This window comes from Acanthopagrus latus, chromosome 19, assembly GCF_904848185.1.
Source record: "Acanthopagrus latus isolate v.2019 chromosome 19, fAcaLat1.1, whole genome shotgun sequence".
Taxonomy (NCBI): Eukaryota; Metazoa; Chordata; class Actinopteri; order Spariformes; family Sparidae; genus Acanthopagrus; species Acanthopagrus latus.
In genome coordinates this window covers 24,188,156-24,210,526 of record NC_051057.1, presented here as the reverse complement: position 1 = coordinate 24,210,526, position 22,371 = coordinate 24,188,156, and the positions used below count along the sequence as shown (strand labels likewise).

The window sequence follows — 22,371 nt, the reverse complement described above, 5'->3', positions numbered from 1 at the left end:
ATCATGAGGTCACTGCTCGTCTCTCCCTCCTCCCTCCATCTCCTCCCTCCATCTCCTCCTCCATCTCCTCCCTCCATCTCCTCCTCCATCTCCTCCCTCCATCTCCTCCCTCCATCTCCTCCTCCATCTCCTCCTCCATCTCCTCCCTCCATCTCCTCCCTCCATCTCCTCCCTCCATCTCCTCCCTCCATCTCCTCCCTCCATCTCCTCCCTCCATCTCCTCCCTCCATCTCCTCCTCCATCTCCTCCCTCCATCTCCTCCCTCCATCTCCTCCCTCCATCTCCTCCCTCCATCTCCTCCCCTCTCTGGGTTCAGAAGTCCTCCTCCTCTCTGCTCCTCTGCAGTCCAGTTTGTTCCGGGCTGACCCGGTTCCGGCTTCATGTTTACGAGCAGCCGCACTCCTCCACGATCATGTTCTGGATGTCCTTCTTGATGATCTTTTGCTCCTCGTTGTAGTACAGCATGGACATGGCCCGTAGCCGGGTGGGCACGCAGCACGACCGCAGGTTCTGGAAGGGGCTGTAGCCCCTCATGCGGTAGTGGCTGATGACGGTGGAGTGGAAGGACAACGTGGACCCGGTGATGCTCGCCACGTGGGAGGGGCACTCCCCCTCGCAGTAGTTGGCGTGGTAACCGGGTGGTGCGATTATCCAGTCGTTCCAGCCGATGTCTTTGAAGTTGACGTAGAATTGCCGTTTGCAGCAGACGCGGACCTTCCCATCGCACTCCAGCCCGCGCTTCCTGCGCCGCCGCGAGTCGGCGCCATCCTCCTGCCTGACCACGGCCATGAGGAAGGGCCGGTGCGACTGTTCCCGCTGGCTGGCCCGCTGCGACGTCTCCGAGCCGCTGGAGACCAGGACGAGCGTCGCGCCAGCATCGGCGCAGAGCGGGCAGGAAACCCTGAGGCTCAGCGTGCTGCCGGCGCCCTCCAGCAGCGCCTGCACCGCCGCCGACACCGAGAAGGTGTGCCAGCCGCTGCGACGGGTGTCCACCGTTTTCTCCGCCAGCAGGATGTCGTCTTGTGGCGAAGACGGGCGTCCGTTGGGAAGCCGGCGCTGCTGGAAGAGGCGGATGGTGACCTTGGCTCGGCTGCGGTTGGTCTTGGCCAGACGGAGGAAGAGCCAGACGTTGGCCTGCTCCACCAGAGACAGATCGCCTCCTTCTTTAGACAGCACGAAGTTCACCGTCCCCTGAGACTCACCTGAGACACAGAGAGGACAGGTGTGAGGTCACTGAGAAAACTGCTCTCTGATTGGCTCAAACAAAAGTCAACACATCATCTCCTCTCATACAGGAAGACCATGAACGCCACACACGCACGCACACACACACACACACCAACACACACACACGTGTGGCCACATCTGAGCTACAGAGTCATCAACACACACTTATTATGTTATCATCTCTGACATAGCCTCACACACACACACACACACACACACACACACACACACACACACACTGATTGGACTCTTCCTGCTGACTCAGCAGCAGCGGTCGGTGGTTCTGGAGTCGGGCAGCGTTTACAGCGGTTAATGTTTCCCACCAGGAGCTCTGCTGTCGTCCTGCAGCTCACAGCGGATTTACAGCAGCGAGGCTGAAAAGTGAACGAGCCGTTTACAGAGTTTAAACTCTCGTTCTGTTGCCTCGCTGTGAATTATGGGAAAGTTTAAAAGCCTACAGGTCAGGAAGAATGTTTCTCTGGACGGAACATGTGTGACCAGTTCAGCCTGCAGGCAGCTAAAAACGAACTCTCTCAACTAGCTTAGCATAAGCCTGCAGCTAGTTTAGCGTTAGCCTGACTGGTAGCAGAGGAAACTCTGACAGCGTCGGACATGTTGGATTATTTTCCTTGTCAGAGATCTTTGATTGATTTGTTGGTGAGGAGGTCTCACTCTGAGAAACAAACTGAGTTTCTCACTGAAGACTGTTTGTTGTTTATTTCTGCTGAATATCATCTGAACAAAGACTGTCTTCTCACACACACACACACACACACACACACACACGTCCAGACCTGTACTTTACATTTCCTCGAAGCCTCGAGGCCAGACAGCGAGCTAATCACTGGTTTGAGGACCCAATTACCATCCACCTCCGTTACATAACATCTCTGCATCACCTTGTCCTCCCTCTCTCCCTCGCTCTCCCCCTCTCTCTCTAATGTCTCTCGCTCGTGGGCGTTCATACAGAAAATCAAAGTCACGATTTGGAAGTTTATGAATGTCAGCAGCAGTGATGCTCTGTTAAACGGTGTGAATGGGTGGCTTGTCTGTGTGTGTGTGTGTGTGTGTGTGTGTGTGTGTGTGTGTGTGTGGAGGCGGTCGGCACTTTAGCGAGTCCATTAACGCCATTTAACCGACAATTCGGAGGCGATTATCCCACTTACATCATCATCATCACTTCAGGGAGGTTAAAAAAATAAAAGTCCTGTTCATTCATTGTTTCTCAGAATAGAGTTTGCGATGTTGACTCGAGTCTTTGTTTGAACCCCGGCAGCGTTAAAGCGACCGGTCTGTTCGCGTGACGCTGATCACGCTGCTGATGTAGAGAAGGAGTCTGCTGAGAGATCCTCGGTGTCCAAGAACCGATTCAAGGAGCCAAACTTTTGTTCTCTCAGCACCGCGAACACACACTGGACTGGATTTCAACACCGGCCTGAAAATAGTCCACAACAAACGCACCACTTCCTCCTGTTGGTCTGATAGAAACTTTCTATTTGTGAGTGTTTCAAGATTTATGTCCTCAGTGTGTGTGTGCGTGTGTGTGTGTGTGTGCGTGTGTGTGTGTGTGTGAGCCGCAGACAGGAAGTCGTCTGTTTGAGTCTGAATAGAAAAATGAAATAACAAAGACAGGAAAAGTAAATTCTGCTGAGTAAATGTATGAACTGATTTATAGACTGAGAACAACAAAGAAAACAAAACAGCCGTGTAACCCTCGCCTGACTCCCGGTGCATGCTGGGACAGACCTCCGCCCCCTCGCTCTGCGGGGAGAGCAGAGGAAAAGAAAGGATGTGATGTGAATTGTTGCTGCAGGTGATAAAGTGATCCTGAAGAGAACAAAATGATTAAAGAGTTGGTGTGCGCGGTGTCGGAGGAAATGCTAATAGCATGTTAGCAGCAGCTGTGACACGAGCGTCAGTCAGATGTGTGTGTTCACGCAGAGCTGCTTATTACAGCTGTAATGACAGACGAGCCGCTGACACACGTCTGCTTGATGATTCACACACATGTTCACTCAAACAGTAAGCTTAGCTTTTTAAATGCTACCTGCAGAGTCCTACTCTTCCCTGACAGTGAACGCATCAGCTGGTTGTTTCAGCTCGTCCTGCAACATGTCAGATAAAGTCACCATGTTTGTTTTCACTCGTCGCACGCTGAAGCTTCACTGAGATCATCTGCAGGCCAAACACATGTTGACATGTTGGAGTTTATAAAGGTATGAAATGTCCTTGACATATGTCCAGCTGGTTTACTAACTGGATCTTGTTTTATAGGTCCAGGATGAAAAACATGTTTCCAGCATGTTTCACTTAAATCTAAAGAAAAGTGAATGGAGTTTGGTGTAAAGATGCAGAACACCTCACAAACTCTGCTGAATAACGACCGTCTGCAGAGAGACTAACGTCTGTCTGAAGATCAGTCTGATGTCGACGTGACGCTTTAATCTGTTAAAACAAGTGTGGACTCAGACACAGCGGGTCAGAACCGACCCGCTCATTTCCACCCAGAGGAGACGAGGAGTTTGTTTCCTGGAGTCGATCCGAGTCGTCTGCTCGCAGCTCGTCTCTCTGTAATCCCCCTCCATTTACACAAGACTGATCTCTGCACACCACGTCTCAACAACTCATAAAAGCTGATTTCTGGCCTCCGTCTGCACACACACACACACACACACACACTCACACACACACACACTCACACACACACAGTTTGTCATGCAGTGTTTGGACAGCGCGGCGGTGAGGGAGGAGCACCGACACACACAGTTGTTCTGCAGGTCGGTGTTCTGTTACTACGGGTTCTGTGGGCTCAGTAAGATGGAGGACGCAGCTGCTCAGAGAAACTCCCTCCAACATCGTCCTTCACATGTGAAGTTTGACCTCAGAGCCGCAGAGCGACCAGACGAAGACGATCTGGTCGACACTCAACTGCTCGACCGACTTTAAAACATGAAAACTATCATGAGAGAGACGTCGGACGTTTACTGCCGTGTTTGTGGAGACAGATGTTGGTGAAAATCTTTTGTGGATATTTCACTTTATATTTAACGAAGGTTCCAAACAACTGATGAACTAAAATCAGTGAGCAGCTGCAGATGTTTTCTGTTGAATGTTGCATCATCAGAGTCAACTTGTTTTTACATTTCTAACGATCTGTCATATTTAATCGTCTCCTTTTGACTCATTGTCTAATTTCTCCTCAGACGTCCTGCTGCTCGACGCTCTGACACAAACTGTGAGGATGCAGCTTTCTTAAGGCCTCAATATCCCACAATGCACTGCACTGTCCCACAGTTTGCCTCGTGGTGCGTTCAGGTGCTTACTGTCAAGCAACTTGTTGAGGATCACCTGAATGCACCATGAGGGAAACTGACTGTTGTGTTGGGAGGAAGCGGGCGTCGTCTGACACACACCCTCATCCTCTGTTCACACACACACACACACACACACACACACACACACACACAGAGTATCCATCTGTCCAAACACACACTCAGGGTGTGTGTGTGTGTGTGTGTGTGTGTGTGTGTGTGTGTCTCCATTGTCCATCATAATCCCTCCTTCAATGGATGAGCTGCGTTCAAGAGGCTAAGCAAACCTGTGTGTCTGTGTGTGTGTGTGTGTGTATGTGTGTGTGTGTGTTTGTATATGTGTCCTTCAGCTGTTTGTGTAAGTGTGTTGCTCTGTTTGTGTATTGTCTGAGTGTGTTTGTGTGTCAGTGACAGTTGAACTTCCTGAGCTCCTGCTGCTGCGACACCAGTTCAGACAGACAGGCCCAGAGTCCAGTTCCCCTGACAGACGTGACAGATCGGTGCTGTCGGACTTCCTGTCCTGGTGCTGCTGCCGGCCTGTAATCTGCAGCTGGATCTGCTGAGTGCGTCAGGTTTACATTAAAGGATCAGAGCGCCTCCATGTTGCTCCACATCACACAGTAAAGCTCATCCACCTCACATCAGACTGTGAGTAACAGGCGCTCGCTGTTCTACACGCTGCTCAGCTCGCACGCGGCGTCAGGACGCTTCACACCAACAAACATCAGGACGATCACCAGCTGCCTTACAGAGCGACTGTCCAGTTTCACTGGACTGAACCTCAGAGAGAAGATGCTGCTGCAGCACCAACAGACGGCTTCACCCTGCCTGAGTTTACATTAGGATCAGCACACACACACACACACACACACACACACACACACACACACACACACAGTGGCGGCAAGCGTTTTAGCGATGATGTAAACAACGACACTTCTCCCTCAGTGTCGACTGTCAGGCTCAGCTCCGCCTGCCAGACAGAACTCTGCTGCAGGATCCTGAGAGTCGACGCCCTGCTCGGCCTCATTGGCACCACATGAGTCAGTGTGAGTAAACACACACACACACACACACACACACACACACACACACACACTCACACACTGAGCAGCTCGAGAGGTGAAACAGAATCTGTAACGCTGTCAAACAGCCGCTAAACAAACGTGGTGAGGAGGCATTAAAGCGTCCTCGCCGCCTGAATGTCCTGGATGACAAACTCTCTCATCGTCAGCTGGAGGGTTAGGGTTCCCTAAAATAATCCGACCTCTCATCGCTCTGAGGAGTTCGGCCTTTTCATCCGGATCAAAGCGAGACCAGAACACGAGTTGGAAAGAGAACGAAGAGAAGCGACGCCCGAAAACAGAGAGCGATCCATTATTCATCAATCGATGAGTCGATCAGCAGGAAGTGATCGAGCGGCATGTTATTCACATACATGGACGGGTTGCTGACGAGGACGCAGGTGAGGACGCAGGTGAGGACGCAGGTGAGGACGCAGGTGAGGACGCAGGTGAGGACGTAAGTGAGGACGCAGGTGAGGACGCAGGTGAGGACGTAAGTGAGGACGCAGGTGAGGACGCAGGTGAGGACGTAAGTGAGGACGCAGGTGAGGACGTAAGTGAGGACGCAGGTGAGGATGCAGGTGAGGATGCAGGTGAGGATGCAGGTACGCTAACCAATCACAGCTGTTTAATGCAGATTAAAGGTGTCGAGCCTGAGGGTGTTTCGTCTGCACACACACACACTCAGAGGCCACGAAGGAAACATGATGTAAATCTAGTTAGAGCTGCTCCAGATGGTTCAACTGGACCCACTGGACCCGATCAGAACCTTAGTTTAGTCTCTTCATTAATTCTTTCTGTGAATTTAAATAAAATTTAATAGAAATAAAACAAAAACTTCAGATGATGTTTCTGTCAGTTCTTCATGTTTTTGTATTTTGAGCATCAGACCTGCTGGAGTCTCTCTGGTTCTGATCCAGAGTCATTAACACAGAGAACTTTGTAACTTGTGGGCTTAGAAGGTGAGTCGGTTCAGACATTCTTACACATTTTATCTTTAACGTTAATTAGAAGCTGAATGTTAATCACAGACAGTAAACAGTAAACTTCTCCTCCTACGTGAATCCTGAAGTGCAGAACGGATCAGAACAGACGTGACTTGGTGGGTCGTGGTGCTGAAAGGAGCCGGCTGTCGGTTCTGAGCGGCAGCAGCTGTTCATGGATTTCATGTTCTGTGTGTTTATTGCTGCTGTCGAGCAGTAAAGTGGAACAGAATGAAGCGAGTTTCTGGTTCTGGCTCGTGTTTAACACAGTGTCAGTTTGCTGCACAGCGGTGCCGCCGGTCCGACTCTGAGTGAAGTTCTTCCAGCAGTGAGCTCGGTCGGAAACAAAGGAGAGGGCGAGTGTGAGAAACACAGTTTGATCCGGACGCGTTCTCATCACTTTTTATTGTGTCTTCATTGTTTTCACAAATAATTAAAAATTACAAAAAATTATGGTGTCACGTTCATCTCCAGAACTCTCTCCACACCAGAACTCTCTCCACACCAGAACTCTCTCTCCACACCAGAACTCTCTCTCCACACCAGAACTCTCTCTCCACACCAGAACTCTCTCCACACCAGAACTCTCTCCACACCAGAACTCTCTCCACACCAGAACTCTCTCTCCACACCAGAACTCTCTCTCCACACCAGAACTCTCTCTCCACACCAGAACTCTCTCCACACCAGAACTCTCTCTACACCAGAACTCTCTCTACACACCAGAACTCTCTCTCCACACCAGAACTCTCTCTACACACCAGAACTCTCTCTACACCAGAACTCTCTCTCCACACCAGAACTCTCTCCACACCAGAACTCTCTCTCCACACCAGAACTCTCTCTACACACCAGAACTCTCTCTACACCAGAACTCTCTCTCCACACCAGAACTCTCTCCACACCAGAACTCTCTCTCCACACCAGAACTCTCTCTACACACCAGAACTCTCTCTACACCAGAACTCTCTCTCCACACCAGAACTCTCTCTCCACACCAGAACTCTCTCTACACACCAGAACTCTCTCTCCACACCAGAACTCTCTCTACACACCAGAACTCTCTCTACACCAGAACTCTCTCTCCACACCAGAACTCTCTCCACACCAGAACTCTCTCTACACACCAGAACTCTCTCTCCACACCAGAACTCCCTCACTAAACTCCAAAACACCCAGAGAGGCCGAGCTGCCGCTCCGCTTCGGGTTTCACACACGAGACATCATGTCAGAACCATTAATGTCTGAGGAGTTTGACGGACGCAGACGAGGTCCGAGGGTTCTGACCTCCTCGCCTGCCGGCCGCCTGTCGCAGCGTGCAGCTGCATCAAATACATCAAGCTTTGACTCTCACATCTTCACTGTAGCTGCAGAGCTAAAGTGTTAGCATGCTAACGTCTGGAGTCGACCACACGGACCGCTGCTGATTCACGGCAGGATTAACTCGACTGACGGGTCAGCACCAACAGTAAAAACACTGGATGTGGCGACACCGACTGAACGACGCGTCAAACAAACTCTGATAAAATATCATTTTAAAGAACTGAAATGAAGTCGAGAAACAGATTCTGATCCTTTCTCTGGTTGTTTTTTACAACATGGGAGACGACGAAGCCTCTCCTGACCTGAGCAGAACCTGCCCGGGAAGCATCATGTTTTCAGTTTCCTTCAGAACCACAGAGTTCTGATGACAGTCGTCTGAACTCCTGCAGGTTCGCTGCTAACAGGAAGTGCTAACAGCTGATTCAGCAAAGTTCTGACGGAGTGATGAGGAAGTTTTTTGGTTGTTTCTCTGTTTTAAATTGAGTCTCAGCTGAATGTTGTGTCGATGGTGTAACTTCACCCGGTAACGAAGATGAACGGTTGATTAATGTACGACGACCCGTTTCCTGTTGGCGCTCTCTCTCTCTCTCACTGGGAGTCTCCCAGTAGAACCAGTTGGGTTCTGGGATGTGGTCTGAACAGAGACGAGGAGTCATTCAGGGACAGTTCATGTTGAGATGCTCTCTAATTCTCTCTCTTCTCTCCTCTGTGTCTCTTTCCCACCGATTCCTCCCCCCGTTTGAACTCGTCTGTATTTAGCGAAGCCGCCGCTCGCTGCCTTCCTGTCCTCCCTGACTCCTCCCAGAGGACGACACGGCACACAGCACACACAGCACACACACTCTCAACTTTTTTCACCGCACCACAAAGATCACTCATCTCAACACAGCAGCAGCAGCAGTAAGAAGCTAATGTTAGGCTACAAACAGACGACATCACGGTCACATGACTGAAACGTCTCCACCACTAAGAGTCTTACTGCACAATTACTATCCAGGTTTTCTATAAACTGATCAGTGTACAAGTTGTAAAGTCAGAGTTAGAACAGTGTGGAACTAAAGTGGCCTGTAAAGACGGACTAGTGAGTAGATGAGTCTCCGTGTTGCTGTGAGGACGTTTAATGTCCCCGACAACCTCTGTAGTCTCATTCAGACACTTGTTAGCAACCGCTAACTGTTGTTAACATTTCAACAAACTCACAGAAACCAGAAGAAGAAACAAGCTCGCTGATTCCCCATAAATACATGATAACTCATCGACTTCAAGACGAGGAACAGGAAGTGTGAAAATGAGAACTTAGTTTCTGTCTGGCAGATAACTGATCACAATTTGAGCTAACATTAGCATTTGCTAACTTCACTTTTAATTCCAAAGTCACACCACTGAACTGTGTAAACGACTGAATGAGAAATAACTAATTAAAAACAGTTTTAAGTTTCTGTTGAATCTCTGAGCTTCTTTAAATTCTAGAATCAAACTCAGTATTAGTCCTAGTGATGTCAGCGCGTCCCCCAATTCTGTCCCACTTCCTGTCTGATGGCTCTGAGCCTGTTGGTTCCTCCTCATGACAGGAATCTTTAAAACAATAATAAAAAAGTGTAGTTTCATGTTTAAAGCCGCTGCTCACGTTAGTTTCAATCAGACAGTCAGGATATCGTGATCCTTAACCTGAATCTGCAGCGTCTTCAGGTTTGTGTGTCCGTGCTCGGCGGGTCTGGACTCCGTCTGTAGTTGTTTACTACGGAGTGATTCATCTGTGCAGACATAGAGCATCTTTGGCGGCCGGTCACACATCAAAGCAGAGCCAAACGATGTGGTGGAAGGACGGCGACTGAAACGAGCCTCCGGGGGCTCCGACGGCCCGGCGACTGCACGGACGCGACCGTTAACACGCTGTAAACACGCTAAGGCCACGTCACAGAAACACCAGAGACGGACGGCGAGGAGAGAGTCTGCAGCCGACAGGAGATCGGACCAGAGGAAGAGAAGAAAATGTGAACCAAAGCCAAGAAGACAAAGATGAAAAGGAAGAAAAGAGGAAACGTGCTAATTATAGTTTATTTTCCTATCAGGCAGAGGTTTGTGTCTTTCTATCAGCTGCACACATTCACTGCTTCCTCTCACTTGTCAGAAGTCAGTGAACCGGCCCAGAGTTTGTTGCAGGGTCGCTAGTTTGAGTCCCCAGACAGACCCGGCCACCAGAATAGATCCAACAATGACCGGTTTATTCTGTCTGCCAGGGCAGCGAAGGGTAGACCGAGGTTACAGAGAGCAGCACAGAGGGAGATGAAAGTGGATTGTGGAATGTCGCTAATGATGTGTTCAATTAAGTTCAATTAGCCTAATTGTCCTGTGTGTGTGGGGAGAGGCGGAGAGGAGAGGGGAAGATAAACAGGAGACGGAGGAGAGGAATTTAACCAGAACAGGCCGACGGAGAGAAACCGGCCGGACAGATACATATTGTGTCGGAGCTGCTAAACGGAGGTTGACACTTCATCTCCGCCAAGAATCCAGTCGTCCCTCGGCTCCCTTACTCGTCATCTCCGCCACCCAACATAATTACTGAGGTCCCTGAATGCATCACTTATTCCTAACAAAGCACCGGACTGGCTGGGTGCAAAGTATTCTCACGGCGGGCCGCGTTACATCGAAGAAAAACAACACGTTTTATGAGCTCCAGCGACAAACTGCAGCCTCCTGCTTCTGCTGCACGCAGACCTTTAGCCTCTTTCAGCTCATAGTTTTGGTTTTACAGCATTTCAAAGCGTTCAGGGAACTTAAAGTTATCGTGAACAGAAACACTTCACTTAGATTCAGGCAGAAGCTTTTCAGTGTCAATGCTCTCGCACATGTCCGGAATAAAAACAACAACTCTCAAAGATGACACAGCTAGCTTAGCGTTAGCTGACCAGTACCAGAAGACAGAGGGTTCGTGTGTGAAACTGGACTGAACTGATAACGCTTCCAAAGATCCTTTATTGATTTGTTTGGGAGGAGGGTTCACTCTGGACAGAAATCTGATCAAACTGAAATGATGGTGTTGTTTACTGTTGATTGTTGCTAATATTTGTAATGATGTTGTAAAACATCATTTGAGAGACGAGCTGATCGGGACATAAATCCACAGCTGATCCACACATGAACCCTGTCAGCCGTCAGGAGCAAAGGAGGAAGTCAGCTGACGTTACTGTCGAGCACCAGAGAGTGGTGGGTCGGGTCGGGTCGGGTCGGGTCCATTGACTGTGGTCATTTTTACTCCAAACGAAGATCTTTTCACTTAACAAGTTGTTTTTATGACTAAACTGAATAAAAACTTGTGACTTGTTGACACTAATAAACTTTTCATCTTCACTAAGTTTATGTTTCAATAAAAACATTTCTAGACTGGATCTTTCTGAACCAGAACATTTGGTTTGCGTGCAGCCTGAGAGTTTCTGGACTGGTTCTGTGAAGAATCACATCAACAGAATGGAGTAGTTCTAAAAGGGTTCTACAGCATAAAATGAACCTCAGCTTAAACTTGAACGGAACATGTTCTAAAAGGGTTCTAACTGGGTTCTTTATTGGTTGTTAAGTGTCTGTGAGTAGAGAGAAGGAGGTCTTGAACGGGTCGGTACCTGGTGAGACCCGTCTGCTCTCCTGGGTGTCACTACGTTGTTCTCACATTCAGATTTAAATGATTCTACAAACAACAGAAATCTAATTTGTGAATTTGTGACGCCACATTCAGCCACCGAGAGGAACTCTGTAGATTCTGTTTCCCTGTAAAGAAAGCTGCTCCTCTCAGCCCGTCTGCGCTGATCCACTTCATAAAAATCTTTTCCATCTGCTGTTCCAGACTCTCGCCTACAGAAACCCAAACTGCATCAACAGAAAATCCAGAGGAGGAAGAAGACGACGTCACGGTCCCGCCCACACTGCCTGACTGACAGGTGAGCTCTTGGAAAGTACAAAGCAGCGATTTCTCAGCCACGGACGCTTCACTTCATCGGGGGGACGAATCACAGCCGGCAGCACCGCCAGAGAGTTCTGCTGAGCTGCCGGGTCGCTCGTCTTCTGTCATACGTGGATTCACATGTTGACACTCACATTCACAACACAACACAAACTGACTCCCTGCAGCTGTTCAGCAACAAGTTAGATTTTATTCTGCAGATCAAACCAGAAGACAAAAACACTGATGACTGATATAAAGTCAGCTGAAGTGTGGTTGTCCACAGAACAGTTCTGGAGCTGTCGTGGTCCTCAGAACAGTTCTGGAGCTGTCGTAGTCCTCAGAACAGTTCTGGAGCTTCTCAGTCAAACAGAGCTGCAGCGCTCTGCTGAACACCTGAAGCAGCTGAGACTTGATTTAAACATCAGAAGTCTCCATCAGCTCGTCTGTGTGATCACAGTCTGATTATAAAGGCCGACAGTGTTCTGTTGGACTCTCACGTCTCAGTACTCGGAGCGTCTTTACTCTAAAGTCGACCGCAACAGATTTTCTTAGAAGCCTTTGACTAAAACTGAAACCTGATGGAGGATTTGGAAACTGATCAGCAGAATCTCGATAATTTACATCTGATGGTTAAAACACAACGAAGCAGAGAGACGACGTGTCCACGCGAGGACGACCAGCAGAAACCGCCCCGATCCAAAGAGACAGAACCGGGAGGTCGGAGGTGACGACACCACACTTAACACCTGACCTCAGCCTGCAGGAGCCGCTGCTGGGCCGAGCTGATTGGTCGGTTTCCTCTGACTCATCACAGGTACGACAGTGTGAGTGTTCATATTCTCTCTGATGCTGCCGACTGTCAGGAGAGCAGCAGTCTCACACACACACACACACACACAAACACACACGCACTCACACACACGCACTCACACACACATGCACACACGCACACACACACACACACACAGTCACACACAAACACTCACAGACACACACACACTCACAGACACACACACACACTCACACACACACACACTCACACACACACACACACACACACACACACACACACACACACACACACGCACACACACTCACAGACACACACACACACACACACACTCACACACACACACACACACACACACACACGCACTCACACACACACACACACTCACACACACACACACACACACACACTCACAGACACACGCACACACACTCACACACACACACTCACAGACACACACACACACACACACACACACACACACACACAGTGACACACAAATCTCCTCTGACTTTAAGTAGATAATGAGCTATTCTTTGAAAACAGCAGGAGGCGATTACAGCGGTGTGTGTGTGTGTGTGTGTATTTGCCGGGTTTGGCTGAGTGAGTACGCAGGTGGAATTAAACAGGTGGGGACACACACACACACACACACACACACACACACACACACACACAGAGTGGCCGTTTTCAACACAGCTGCATTTTTGTCTTTTCCACACACACTCAGCTGTAACACATGCAAATATGTGCTTACACAGTCTGAACACACACACACACACACACACACACACACCTTAGGTTATCCTGGTTACAGTTCACACACACATCAGTGCACACACACACACACACACTGAGCCATGTGTACTCACCAGCCTCAGCGAAGGTGATGATCTCCGTCGTCTCCTGCGCGTCGCCGGCGTCTCCGGCTCGAGCCGCCGCCACGGCGGCTCCTCCCCCTCCTCCCCGGCCTCCCCGCCCTCGCGCCTCCTCCTCCCCCTCGATCTGCACGCTGCCGTCCTCCGCCACTCGCCCCACGTGGAGCTTGCGCAGGGCGTTGAGGAGCGCGGCGCGCGGCACGGGCCGGGTAATGTTGGGCCGGGCTTGGAGGTGCAGCATGTTGAGGATGTGCCTCTTCACCGCCTCCACCACGTCCTGCTGAGCCGCCTCCCCCTCTTGGTCGTGTCCCGCCATGTCGTCTGCGAGCCCTTCGTTCCTCCTCATCCTGGCCAGGGCGCAGGAGGGGCAGTGGGAGCTGGAGGCGGCGTCCGGCAGCAGCTGGTGGTGAGGATGGACGGTCAGAGAAAGCGGCTGGTGTTTGGACGCCGGGTCTGAGGACGAGCTGCAGCTCTGGACCAGCAGCAGGACGGTCCAGCTGAGCAGAGGCAACACTGACATGATGAACGTAGACGTCTGATTGGCTGCTGGACTGGATTTGGTGATGCGGTCGGATGCAGATGCACGGACGGCGCCAGAAAATATGAAGAAAGTCGAGTTTTGGCTAAAAGTGTCTGAACAAAAAGTGAGTCCTGGATGAAGAGAGAGAAGTCTCCTCTCCTCTCACTGTCTTTGTCTTTCTGCGCTCTCGTTTTCTCCTCAGAAGTTTGGAAGCTGCAAAGTTCAGCTCGGCTCACAGTCCACCTGCGAAAAACGGAGGGAAAAAAAGCTGTAAAGAAACGAGAGAGGAGGACAAAAAAAAAGAGAAAAAGAAAAAAAAAAACCACAACGCCGAGAGAGAAAATGAGTAATCCTTATCTTTTTTGTCAGGGACAGATGGCTGGAAAATGTGGAGGCGTCACAAGAAAGAAAGAAAGAAAGAAGAAGAAGAAGAAGGAGAAACAACAGGACAAGAAGAAGAAGAAGAATACGAAGGAAAAAGTCTCGGGTGTGATGAATGGATGAAGGAAAAGCAGGAGTGCAGCAGGATCCTGGTTCCCGGGTGAAGTCGCTGCAGAGTGTGTGTTCAGAGTGTGTGTTCAGAGTGTGTGTTCAGAGTGTGTGTTCAGAGTGTGTGTGTGTGTGTGTCGGTTCTAAGTTATCCCAGACGAAAGGGAGTTCCTCTCTCTCTCCTTTACCTCTCTCTCTCTCTCTCTGTGGTGAATGCTCCCTCGCTCACCAGTTGAATGGTTTTACCGGAGTGGGCTGGACTCTCTCTCTCTCTCCTCGCTCTCGTCTTTCTCTCCCTCCCTCTGCTTCGCTCTCCTCTCTCTTCTCTCTCTCTCTCTCTCGCTCTGGCAGCCTCCAACCATAATTATACCTCCCTCCTCCCTCCTCCCTCCATCCCTCTCTCTCTCCTCCACCACTCCAGTCTCCACCCATCTCACTCCGTGACTCATACCACTTCCAACTTTTACCTTCTCCCTCCTCCCTCCCTCCCTCCTTCTCTTTCTTTATTTATTTCTCCCCTCCCTCTGTTCGGCTGTTAATGGAGCAAAGCTGGGATTCCTCCCTCATCCCTCCTCCCTCCTCCCTCCTCCCTCCTCCCTCCCACGGTCGGCTGTGAATGAGTGTTGAGGGGGAAACTCTTGGATGACTTGACTGGGCTGTGACTGTCCATCTGTCTGTCTGACTGTCTGTCAGTCAGTCCGTCTCGTCTGTCTGACAGTCTGGTTCTGTTTAGTCTGGTTGCTGTTCAGCTCCAGTCAATATGACATCATGGTTCATGACTGTGCGGTCTCGCCTCGCCGCGTTGTGGCAGCGCCGATCCAGTTTGGTACCGGCAGGGGAATCCTCCAGGCCGTCTGCTTCATCTTCATATTTCTAACTTAGTTTCTGTCATTAAATGTTGGGTTAGTGTTAGGGTCCTGTATGAGGACTGACTAGAAGTCGGTGAAGTCTTACCTGAGTTCAGGTTGCAGCATCGTGCTGAACGACTGAAGCAGCTGGAGACGTGATTTCAACAGTCGGACCTGAGGGAACCGGATCGCTCCTTCAGACGGCACCTTCTCTGCCCGCCCTCCAGCCTGCAACAGCCGATGAGCGATCGTCTGAAGAGTAAACAAACAACCAAATAAACACACTTGTCATCTGGTGCACTCCTCGCTGTGCCAGCGTGCTCCATGTCGCTCTTCTCATCTTATTTGAAGTTCTACGAATATCAAACCTCCTTGGATCATAAATACACGACAGTAGTGTCAGTCGAGCTCGTCTGCAGTTGTTGTTGTCAGCAGAGTCACGACGTCTCTGTCATGAAGCCGTCTGAGGAACTGCTCGCTGCAGTACCGCCAGTGGCCACCGACCTAATGACAGCGCCAGTATTTGACCAGATGAGACTCTAAAATCTGAGTCTGACTCAAACGCGCCGATGTTCTGTTCCTCGTTCGACTAATCGACTGACCCGACCTGTTCTTCTTACTGTACCTACAGTGTTTTTGTCATGTTTGTTCTCGAGGTCCAGAATGAATCTCATCTCTTCATCTGTCTTCATCCACCACACGTTTGTCTTTTCATCGTCTTCCATCTTCGTTTCTTTTTGTCTTTCTCCTGGTTTGACTGCAGACATGAGGCCTGATGAAGTCGACCTTCAGGCATCTTATCCGTCATCGTCTTCATCATCCTGATCCTCCTGTGAGATTCTCTGGAAACACTCTACAACCTGACTTCATTTCCCATCAGCCCACTCTTCCCTCGTGTTTGTCTTTGTGGTGACTTCTGTTGGGAAATCATCCTGGTGGAATTTTTCAGACACGGCGATTCTTCAGCTGCGATGTTGCACTTTCACATTCAAGAGCTTTCACACAGAAATCGCTCATCAGAGCAGTTCTGAGCTGTGGGTTCTGTTCTGATGATCCGTGAGACGTTTACACAACGATTCCAAGTGGTTCCCAGAAAGTTCATGTTTGTAAAGAGGCTCTGAGACGACAGATGGAGTTCAAACATGTTCTGTTTTACTGTAAGTTCACTTTGAGGAGGTTCCAACAAGTTCTCCAAAGAATCTGACAAAGTTCTGAGCGGTTCTCCCAGGCCCAAGATCTCAACAGGTTCTCTAAGTTTGGAGAGGATGTGATCAAAAAGTTTGGATTCTCAGTAATTCTCACAGATATTCTGATCTTATTCTAGGATGGTTCTACAGAGATGCTAACTGCACCAGAGGGAACATTAAACCGGTTCTGGAGATCAGAAGAACACAGGTTCTGACAGGGGTGTGGTTCTAGAGATGTTATGATGTTTTGGGGGTTCTAGTTCTTCTGGTTGTAGTGGCTTCTAAAGGGGAACACTGGGGGTTTGATGGGTTTGTGTTCTATATTTAACAGGTTCTAAGAAGGACTTAAAGGGTTCCTGAGGAGAATCTTTGGCACTAATAAGATCATTGTTACACTGTGTGGTTCTTGGTTTTGTTGGCAAGTGATCCTCCTCTCTCTCTCTCTCTCTCTCTCTCTCTCTCTCTCTGATGATGTCACTGTCTCTCGCCCCCTCTCCCTCTCACATGTGTTCCGTTAGTGTGGAGAACGTCGGAGAACCCAGTCACATCTGACTGTAGAGGAAGTGGAGAAGACGCAGAGTTACACACTGAAGCTTTAATCAGCCGTCTGGGATTCTCCCTCCGCCATTATGACATCATCACTGCAGGGGAATGTGTGTGTGTGTGTGTGTGTGTGTGTGTGTGTGTGTGTGTGTGTGTGTGTGTGTGTGTGTGTGTGTGTATGTGTGTGAGGTCACGGCTCGCTCAGTTGCCTTATAAAGGCGTTGCAGTGTGTATTATGGAAATTAACTTGTCTGCACCGGTTGCTTCTTTAAATAACTCGACCTGTGAGTCATGAACCTGTCGGAGCGCCGGCAGCCCCATGATGCACTCTGTTTTTAAAAGTCGCCTGCGGGGCTGAAAAACACATCCAGAAAACACTGAGAACGTCTGGAAAAGTACAAGAGAACGCTGCTCGGGTGAGGGAACCTCCTCAGCCCGGTTAGGTCCAACATCACGACCTCAGAACCACACGGCTTCACTTAGAGTCTGAGAGGACGTGAAGACGAAGCGCTTCGGTTTAACTCGACTCGACAGAAACTCACTTTAACAAAACTGAATGAAAACAAGCATTAAAGACAACGACACGGACTCACCTGCCTCCTTCACCCTGAACAGGTGCTCCAGCTCAACACCTGCCGTCCAGACTGTAAACAAAATAATGCTAATAATAATCAAATAGTGAGAAGCGACATGAATGAGTCCAGTGTGAGACCTGAGTCTGGCTCCTACCTGCAGGAGGAAGTGAGCCTGCGACAGGTGAGCCGGACGCTGTGATGTCACGTCAAGTCTGAGTCCAGTCTGAGTGACACACAGGTGAGCTGACAGACAGACAGGTGAGCTGTCGGACACACAGGTGAGCTGACAGACAGACAGGTGAGCTGTTGGACACACAGGTGAGCTGTCGGACACACAGGTGAGCTGACAGACAGACAGGTGAGCTGACAGACAGACAGGTGAGCTGACAGACAGACAGGTGAGCTGTCGGACACACAGGTGAGCTGACAGACAGACAGGTGAGCTGACAGACAGACAGGTGAGCTGTCGGACACACAGGTGAGCTGACAGACAGACAGGTGAGCTGACAGTGACGGAGCTGCAGGTCATCTCACAGCTGACTGCAGACTGAACTGCTCCATCTAGTGGACGTGAGCTGTAATCTCAGAGCAGCTTCTCTCTCTTCTTCTGTTTTCTGTCGCTCTTTTCTTTCCTTCATCATTCTCATCCTATGTTTCTGTTTCCTCTTCTTCTCTGCTCGTCTTCTTCACTTCACTTCCTCCTTCCTTCAATCTTCCCCTCAGAGGTCAGTGATGACTTCTTCTTCTTCCTCTACTTCTTTGTCTACTCCCTTTTCTCTTCTTCTTTATCTTCTTCTTTGTCTTCTTCCACTTCCTCTTCTTCTTCTTCTGTCTTCTTCTCTTCCTCTTTGTCTGCCTCCTCTTCCTCCTCTGTCTCTCTGCAGCTGTGAAGTTGTGTGACGTGTGCGTCCCAGCAGGTGAGGACAGCCAATAATCAATAATAACAGTAAAAAATAAACAATATAATAAAAAGGTAAGAAGAAGAGAAAGAGCAGAAACACAAATATAATCATAGAAACATGATATGTAGAAATGCTCCCTCGTGTATTGTTGTTATTAATAATAAATGTGTGTTTGTTATCACAGCATGTTCAGCAGAATCTGGTTCTCACTGACCAATTGGACGAGAAGGAGGTGATGATGTCACTCCGGTGGGTGAGGTCAGAGGTCACAGAGGAAGCTAACATTGAAGTTAACCTCATGGAGAAGCTAACAGTGATGCTAGCCTGTCGGAGAAGCTAACACTGGGGCTGAAGGACGTCTGCAGTACTTTGTAGAGCTAGCTGCACTGTAGCTCTACAGCTAGCTAGCTCTGTAGGGCTAGCTGCTAGCTGCTAACAGCAACACAGCGTCACTGTTAGCAGCTAGCAGCTAGCTCTACACAGCACCGCAGACGTCCTTCGGTTGTGGCGAGGCGTTGTTGAACTCGTGTCGGTCCAGAGAAACTTTCTGGACTGAACGAACTCTGAGGATCTCCAGCCTCAGGAGAGGAGCCGAGGAGAGGACACTCTGCTCGGCTCCACACACCCGCTTTATCATTAATGCAGATGAAAGAGTATTTTTAACCTCCAAAATCTATCAGTGATTCCAGTTTATGAGGCAACGTCCTCCAGAGCTGCAGCTTCTGCCTTTTTAAGGGCATGAAATGTTGAAAAGACATGAAAATGTTAAGATGTTTCTCAGTTGATGCACGAGTATCCCTGTTTATACGAGCGCTATCTTATTCACTTCTCAGTAAGCTTTTGTAATTTACTGACGTGGGAGTCATCTGTGGACAGTTGGTGACTAACTGAACGTCAACGCTGTGTTTATTTGAGAAAAAAAAGTTGACTTAAAGGGAATCAGGAATCTTTCCCTCTTGGGAATTTACACAATTTTTATGTTTCCCAACTAATGCTTGTGTATTTATTTTACCATCTGTCTCTGTCTCCTGTTTGCGGCTCTGTTTACAGTCAGTTCCATTTAAGAAGTGCAGTAAAACACTTGTTCCCAATATAAACTTCACAATACAAGTCATAACACTGCACACTTAAATATATATGAGGGTATGAACCACACCTAAATAAATCAAAATGAAAACCTTGTTGGTATGTTGAGAGTGGAAACACTGCACATCAACAAGTCACTCTGGTGACATTACACCAACATTACATATTAAAGTCTGCACTGAGTTAATGAAGTGCCCGAGGAGAAGAGTGGGTTTAAGATATTAATAACAACATAAACACATCATCACCATCAGCTCGGATGAACGTTTTCACTCGTGACGTCTTCGGAAAACAAAAGTTGTCGAGCTGCTTCAGAAGCTGAACCACAGAAGTCTCAGATATGAAGCAGCTGCTCAAATAAAGACTGTTTCTCAAATGAAATCCAAAAGATTAAAAGATCAGTCGCTGTTAAAAGACGTGATAAAATATCTGGACTGGCGTGTCTGTCAGCGAGTCTCTGACACCAGTTTGTCAGTTTTCTCCTGATATTTTCAGGATCAGACGGTCGGTCGGTACTGTAAACACTGTACACATGACACCAGGCTGCAGCGTCACACATGTTTTCATTCTGACGGTCGGTGGAGTGTGAAGAGCTGCAAACACTCCAGATATTCCAGAGTTACTCAAGACTCGTCAGGGTAATTCCAGAATTTTCAATATATTCACAGCTTCATCCGCTCAGGTGTTGTGTTGTTTTGCATTGTGTTGTGTTATGTTGTGTTGAATTGTGTTGTGTTGTGTTGTGTTGTGTTGTGCAGCAGAAGAACCTGAGCAGCTGATTGTGATGACGTGTTGTGTTCCACCTGGTGTGCGTAACTTCTGTCCACTAAAGACTGGCAGGAGAGTCACGAGGACTTTCAGCCTCGCAGGCTTGAAAACTATAATTTGAGGTTTAAACACGACGTCAGAGTGTCAGAGATCCGTCCCTGGATCTGGATCTTATAAAACTCCTCTGACTCACTTTTCACTCGTGTTTCTTTCCGTCATTTTCATCATCTCTCAGCTCATCTCAGAACATTTCAGTGGGCCCAGGCAGTTCCTCTGCTGCTCGTGAGCTCAGTTTGTATGACAGCAGCGGTCGAGTCAAAGGTCCTGGTTTTCCCAGTGCAGCCTCGGTGCCGTCCCAGTCTGAACGCCCACCTCGGTGGTTTGGCCGGACCGCCAGAAAGCTCCACGCCCACCATGACTCTGCAGGACGGCTGATGCTTGTAGTGAGCCTCTGCTGTGTCACCGCTCTTCATCATCATAATCATCGTTATCAGCGTCGTGTGCATGAGCGCGTTCGTCCACTCAGTACTGACGCAGTTCTCAGAAACAGCACTTGTTGGTGAAGAGGGAGAAGTGTTGAGAAACCTCCTGACCACAGCGTATATTTAGGCCAAACCGCCGTATGCGATCTGTCCAAACATGACAGGGAACAGGGGAAATTATGTGAGAACAGGGAGGGTGGAGAAGGGAAAGACAAACTGTAGTTAGGAAACCATGAGGAGAATGATGTGGTTTCACAGCTGGGCACTCAGACTGTGAGAACGGCAAGTCTGCTGCTGTCGCTCACTGAGAATCAAACTGTGTCAGTCACAGCTCGGATCAGAACGTCCAGGTCGAACGCACAAAGTAACACAAACCTGCTCAGAACAACAACGAGACAAACCTCGACCAAGACTTTTAAAAACAAACACAAAGTGAAACTGAACATGAACCAGGAGACGTCACACATCTGGAGATGGAACACATGGTTTTGTAACATTTTGTCTCTTTCAGTCGAGGTGTCCCGCTTTGTATAAGAGGTGTGTGGGGTCTTTACAGGTGTGATGGGTCCTTACAGGCGTGATGGGTCCTTACAGGCGTGATGGGTCCTTACATGTGTGATGGGTCCTTACAGGCGTGCGGGGTCCTTAAAGGCGTGATGGGTCCTTACAGGTGTGTGGGGTCCTTACAGGCATGATGGGTCCTTACAGGCGTGATGGGTCCTTACAGGCGTGATGAGTCCTTACAGGTGTGCGGGGTCCTTACAGTCGCGATGGGTCCTTACAGGTGTGTGGGTCCTTACAGGCATGATGGGTCCTTACAGTCGCGATGGGTCCTTACAGGTGTGTGGTGTCCTTACATGTGTGATGGGTCCTTACAGGCGTGATGGGTCCTTACAGGTGTGCAGGGTCCTTACAGGCGTGATGGGTCCTTACAGGTGTGTGGTGTCCTTACAGGTGTGATGGGTCCTTACAGATGTGATGGGTCCTTACAGGTGTGATGGGTCCTTACAGATGTGATGGGTCCTTACAGGTGTGTGGGGTCCTTACAGGTGTGCTGGATCTTTACAGGTGTGTGGGGTTCTTACAGGTGTGCTGGATCTTTACAGGTGTGTGGGGTCTTTACAGGTGTGTGGTGTCCTTACAGGTGTGATGGGTCCTTACAGATGTGATGGGTCCTTACAGGTGTGATGGGTCCTTACAGATGTGATGGGTCCTTACAGGTGTGTGGGGTCCTTACAGGTGTGCTGGATCTTTACAGGTGTGTGGGGTTCTTACAGGTGTGCTGGATCTTTACAGGTGTGTGGGGTCCTTACAGACGTGATGGGTCCTTACAGACGTGATGGGTCCTTACAGGTGTGTGGGGTCCTTACAGGCGTGATGGGTCCTTACAGGTGTGTGGGGTCCTTACAGGCGTGATGGGTCCTTACAGGTGTGTGGGGTCTTTACAGGTGTGTGGGG

General features: G+C 49.2%; 1 protein-coding gene across 3 annotated transcripts in view; it reads right to left on the bottom strand.

Annotated features, from left to right (window-relative positions):
- Window positions 1-256: 256 nt before the first annotated feature.
- Window positions 257-22,371, bottom strand: part of inhbaa (inhibin subunit beta Aa) — a 37,890-nt gene continuing 15,775 nt past the window's right edge. Inside the window, exons 1-5 of one of the 3 annotated variants that reach the window (XM_037078896.1) lie at window positions 17,830-17,912; window positions 17,694-17,744; window positions 15,477-15,622; window positions 13,508-14,276; window positions 257-1,202 (exon numbers count right to left, since the gene is read on the bottom strand). In XM_037078896.1, coding sequence (XP_036934791.1) covers window positions 385-1,202; window positions 13,508-14,033 — 1,344 coding nt within the window. In that variant the 5' untranslated portion in view covers window positions 14,034-14,276; window positions 15,477-15,622; window positions 17,694-17,744; window positions 17,830-17,912 and the 3' untranslated portion in view covers window positions 257-384. Of the gene's footprint in view, window positions 1,203-13,507; window positions 14,277-14,710; window positions 14,813-15,476; window positions 15,623-17,693; window positions 17,745-17,829; window positions 17,913-22,371 lie in introns of those variants that run through there. The other 2 variants (XM_037078895.1, XM_037078897.1) reach the window with 2 other exon arrangements.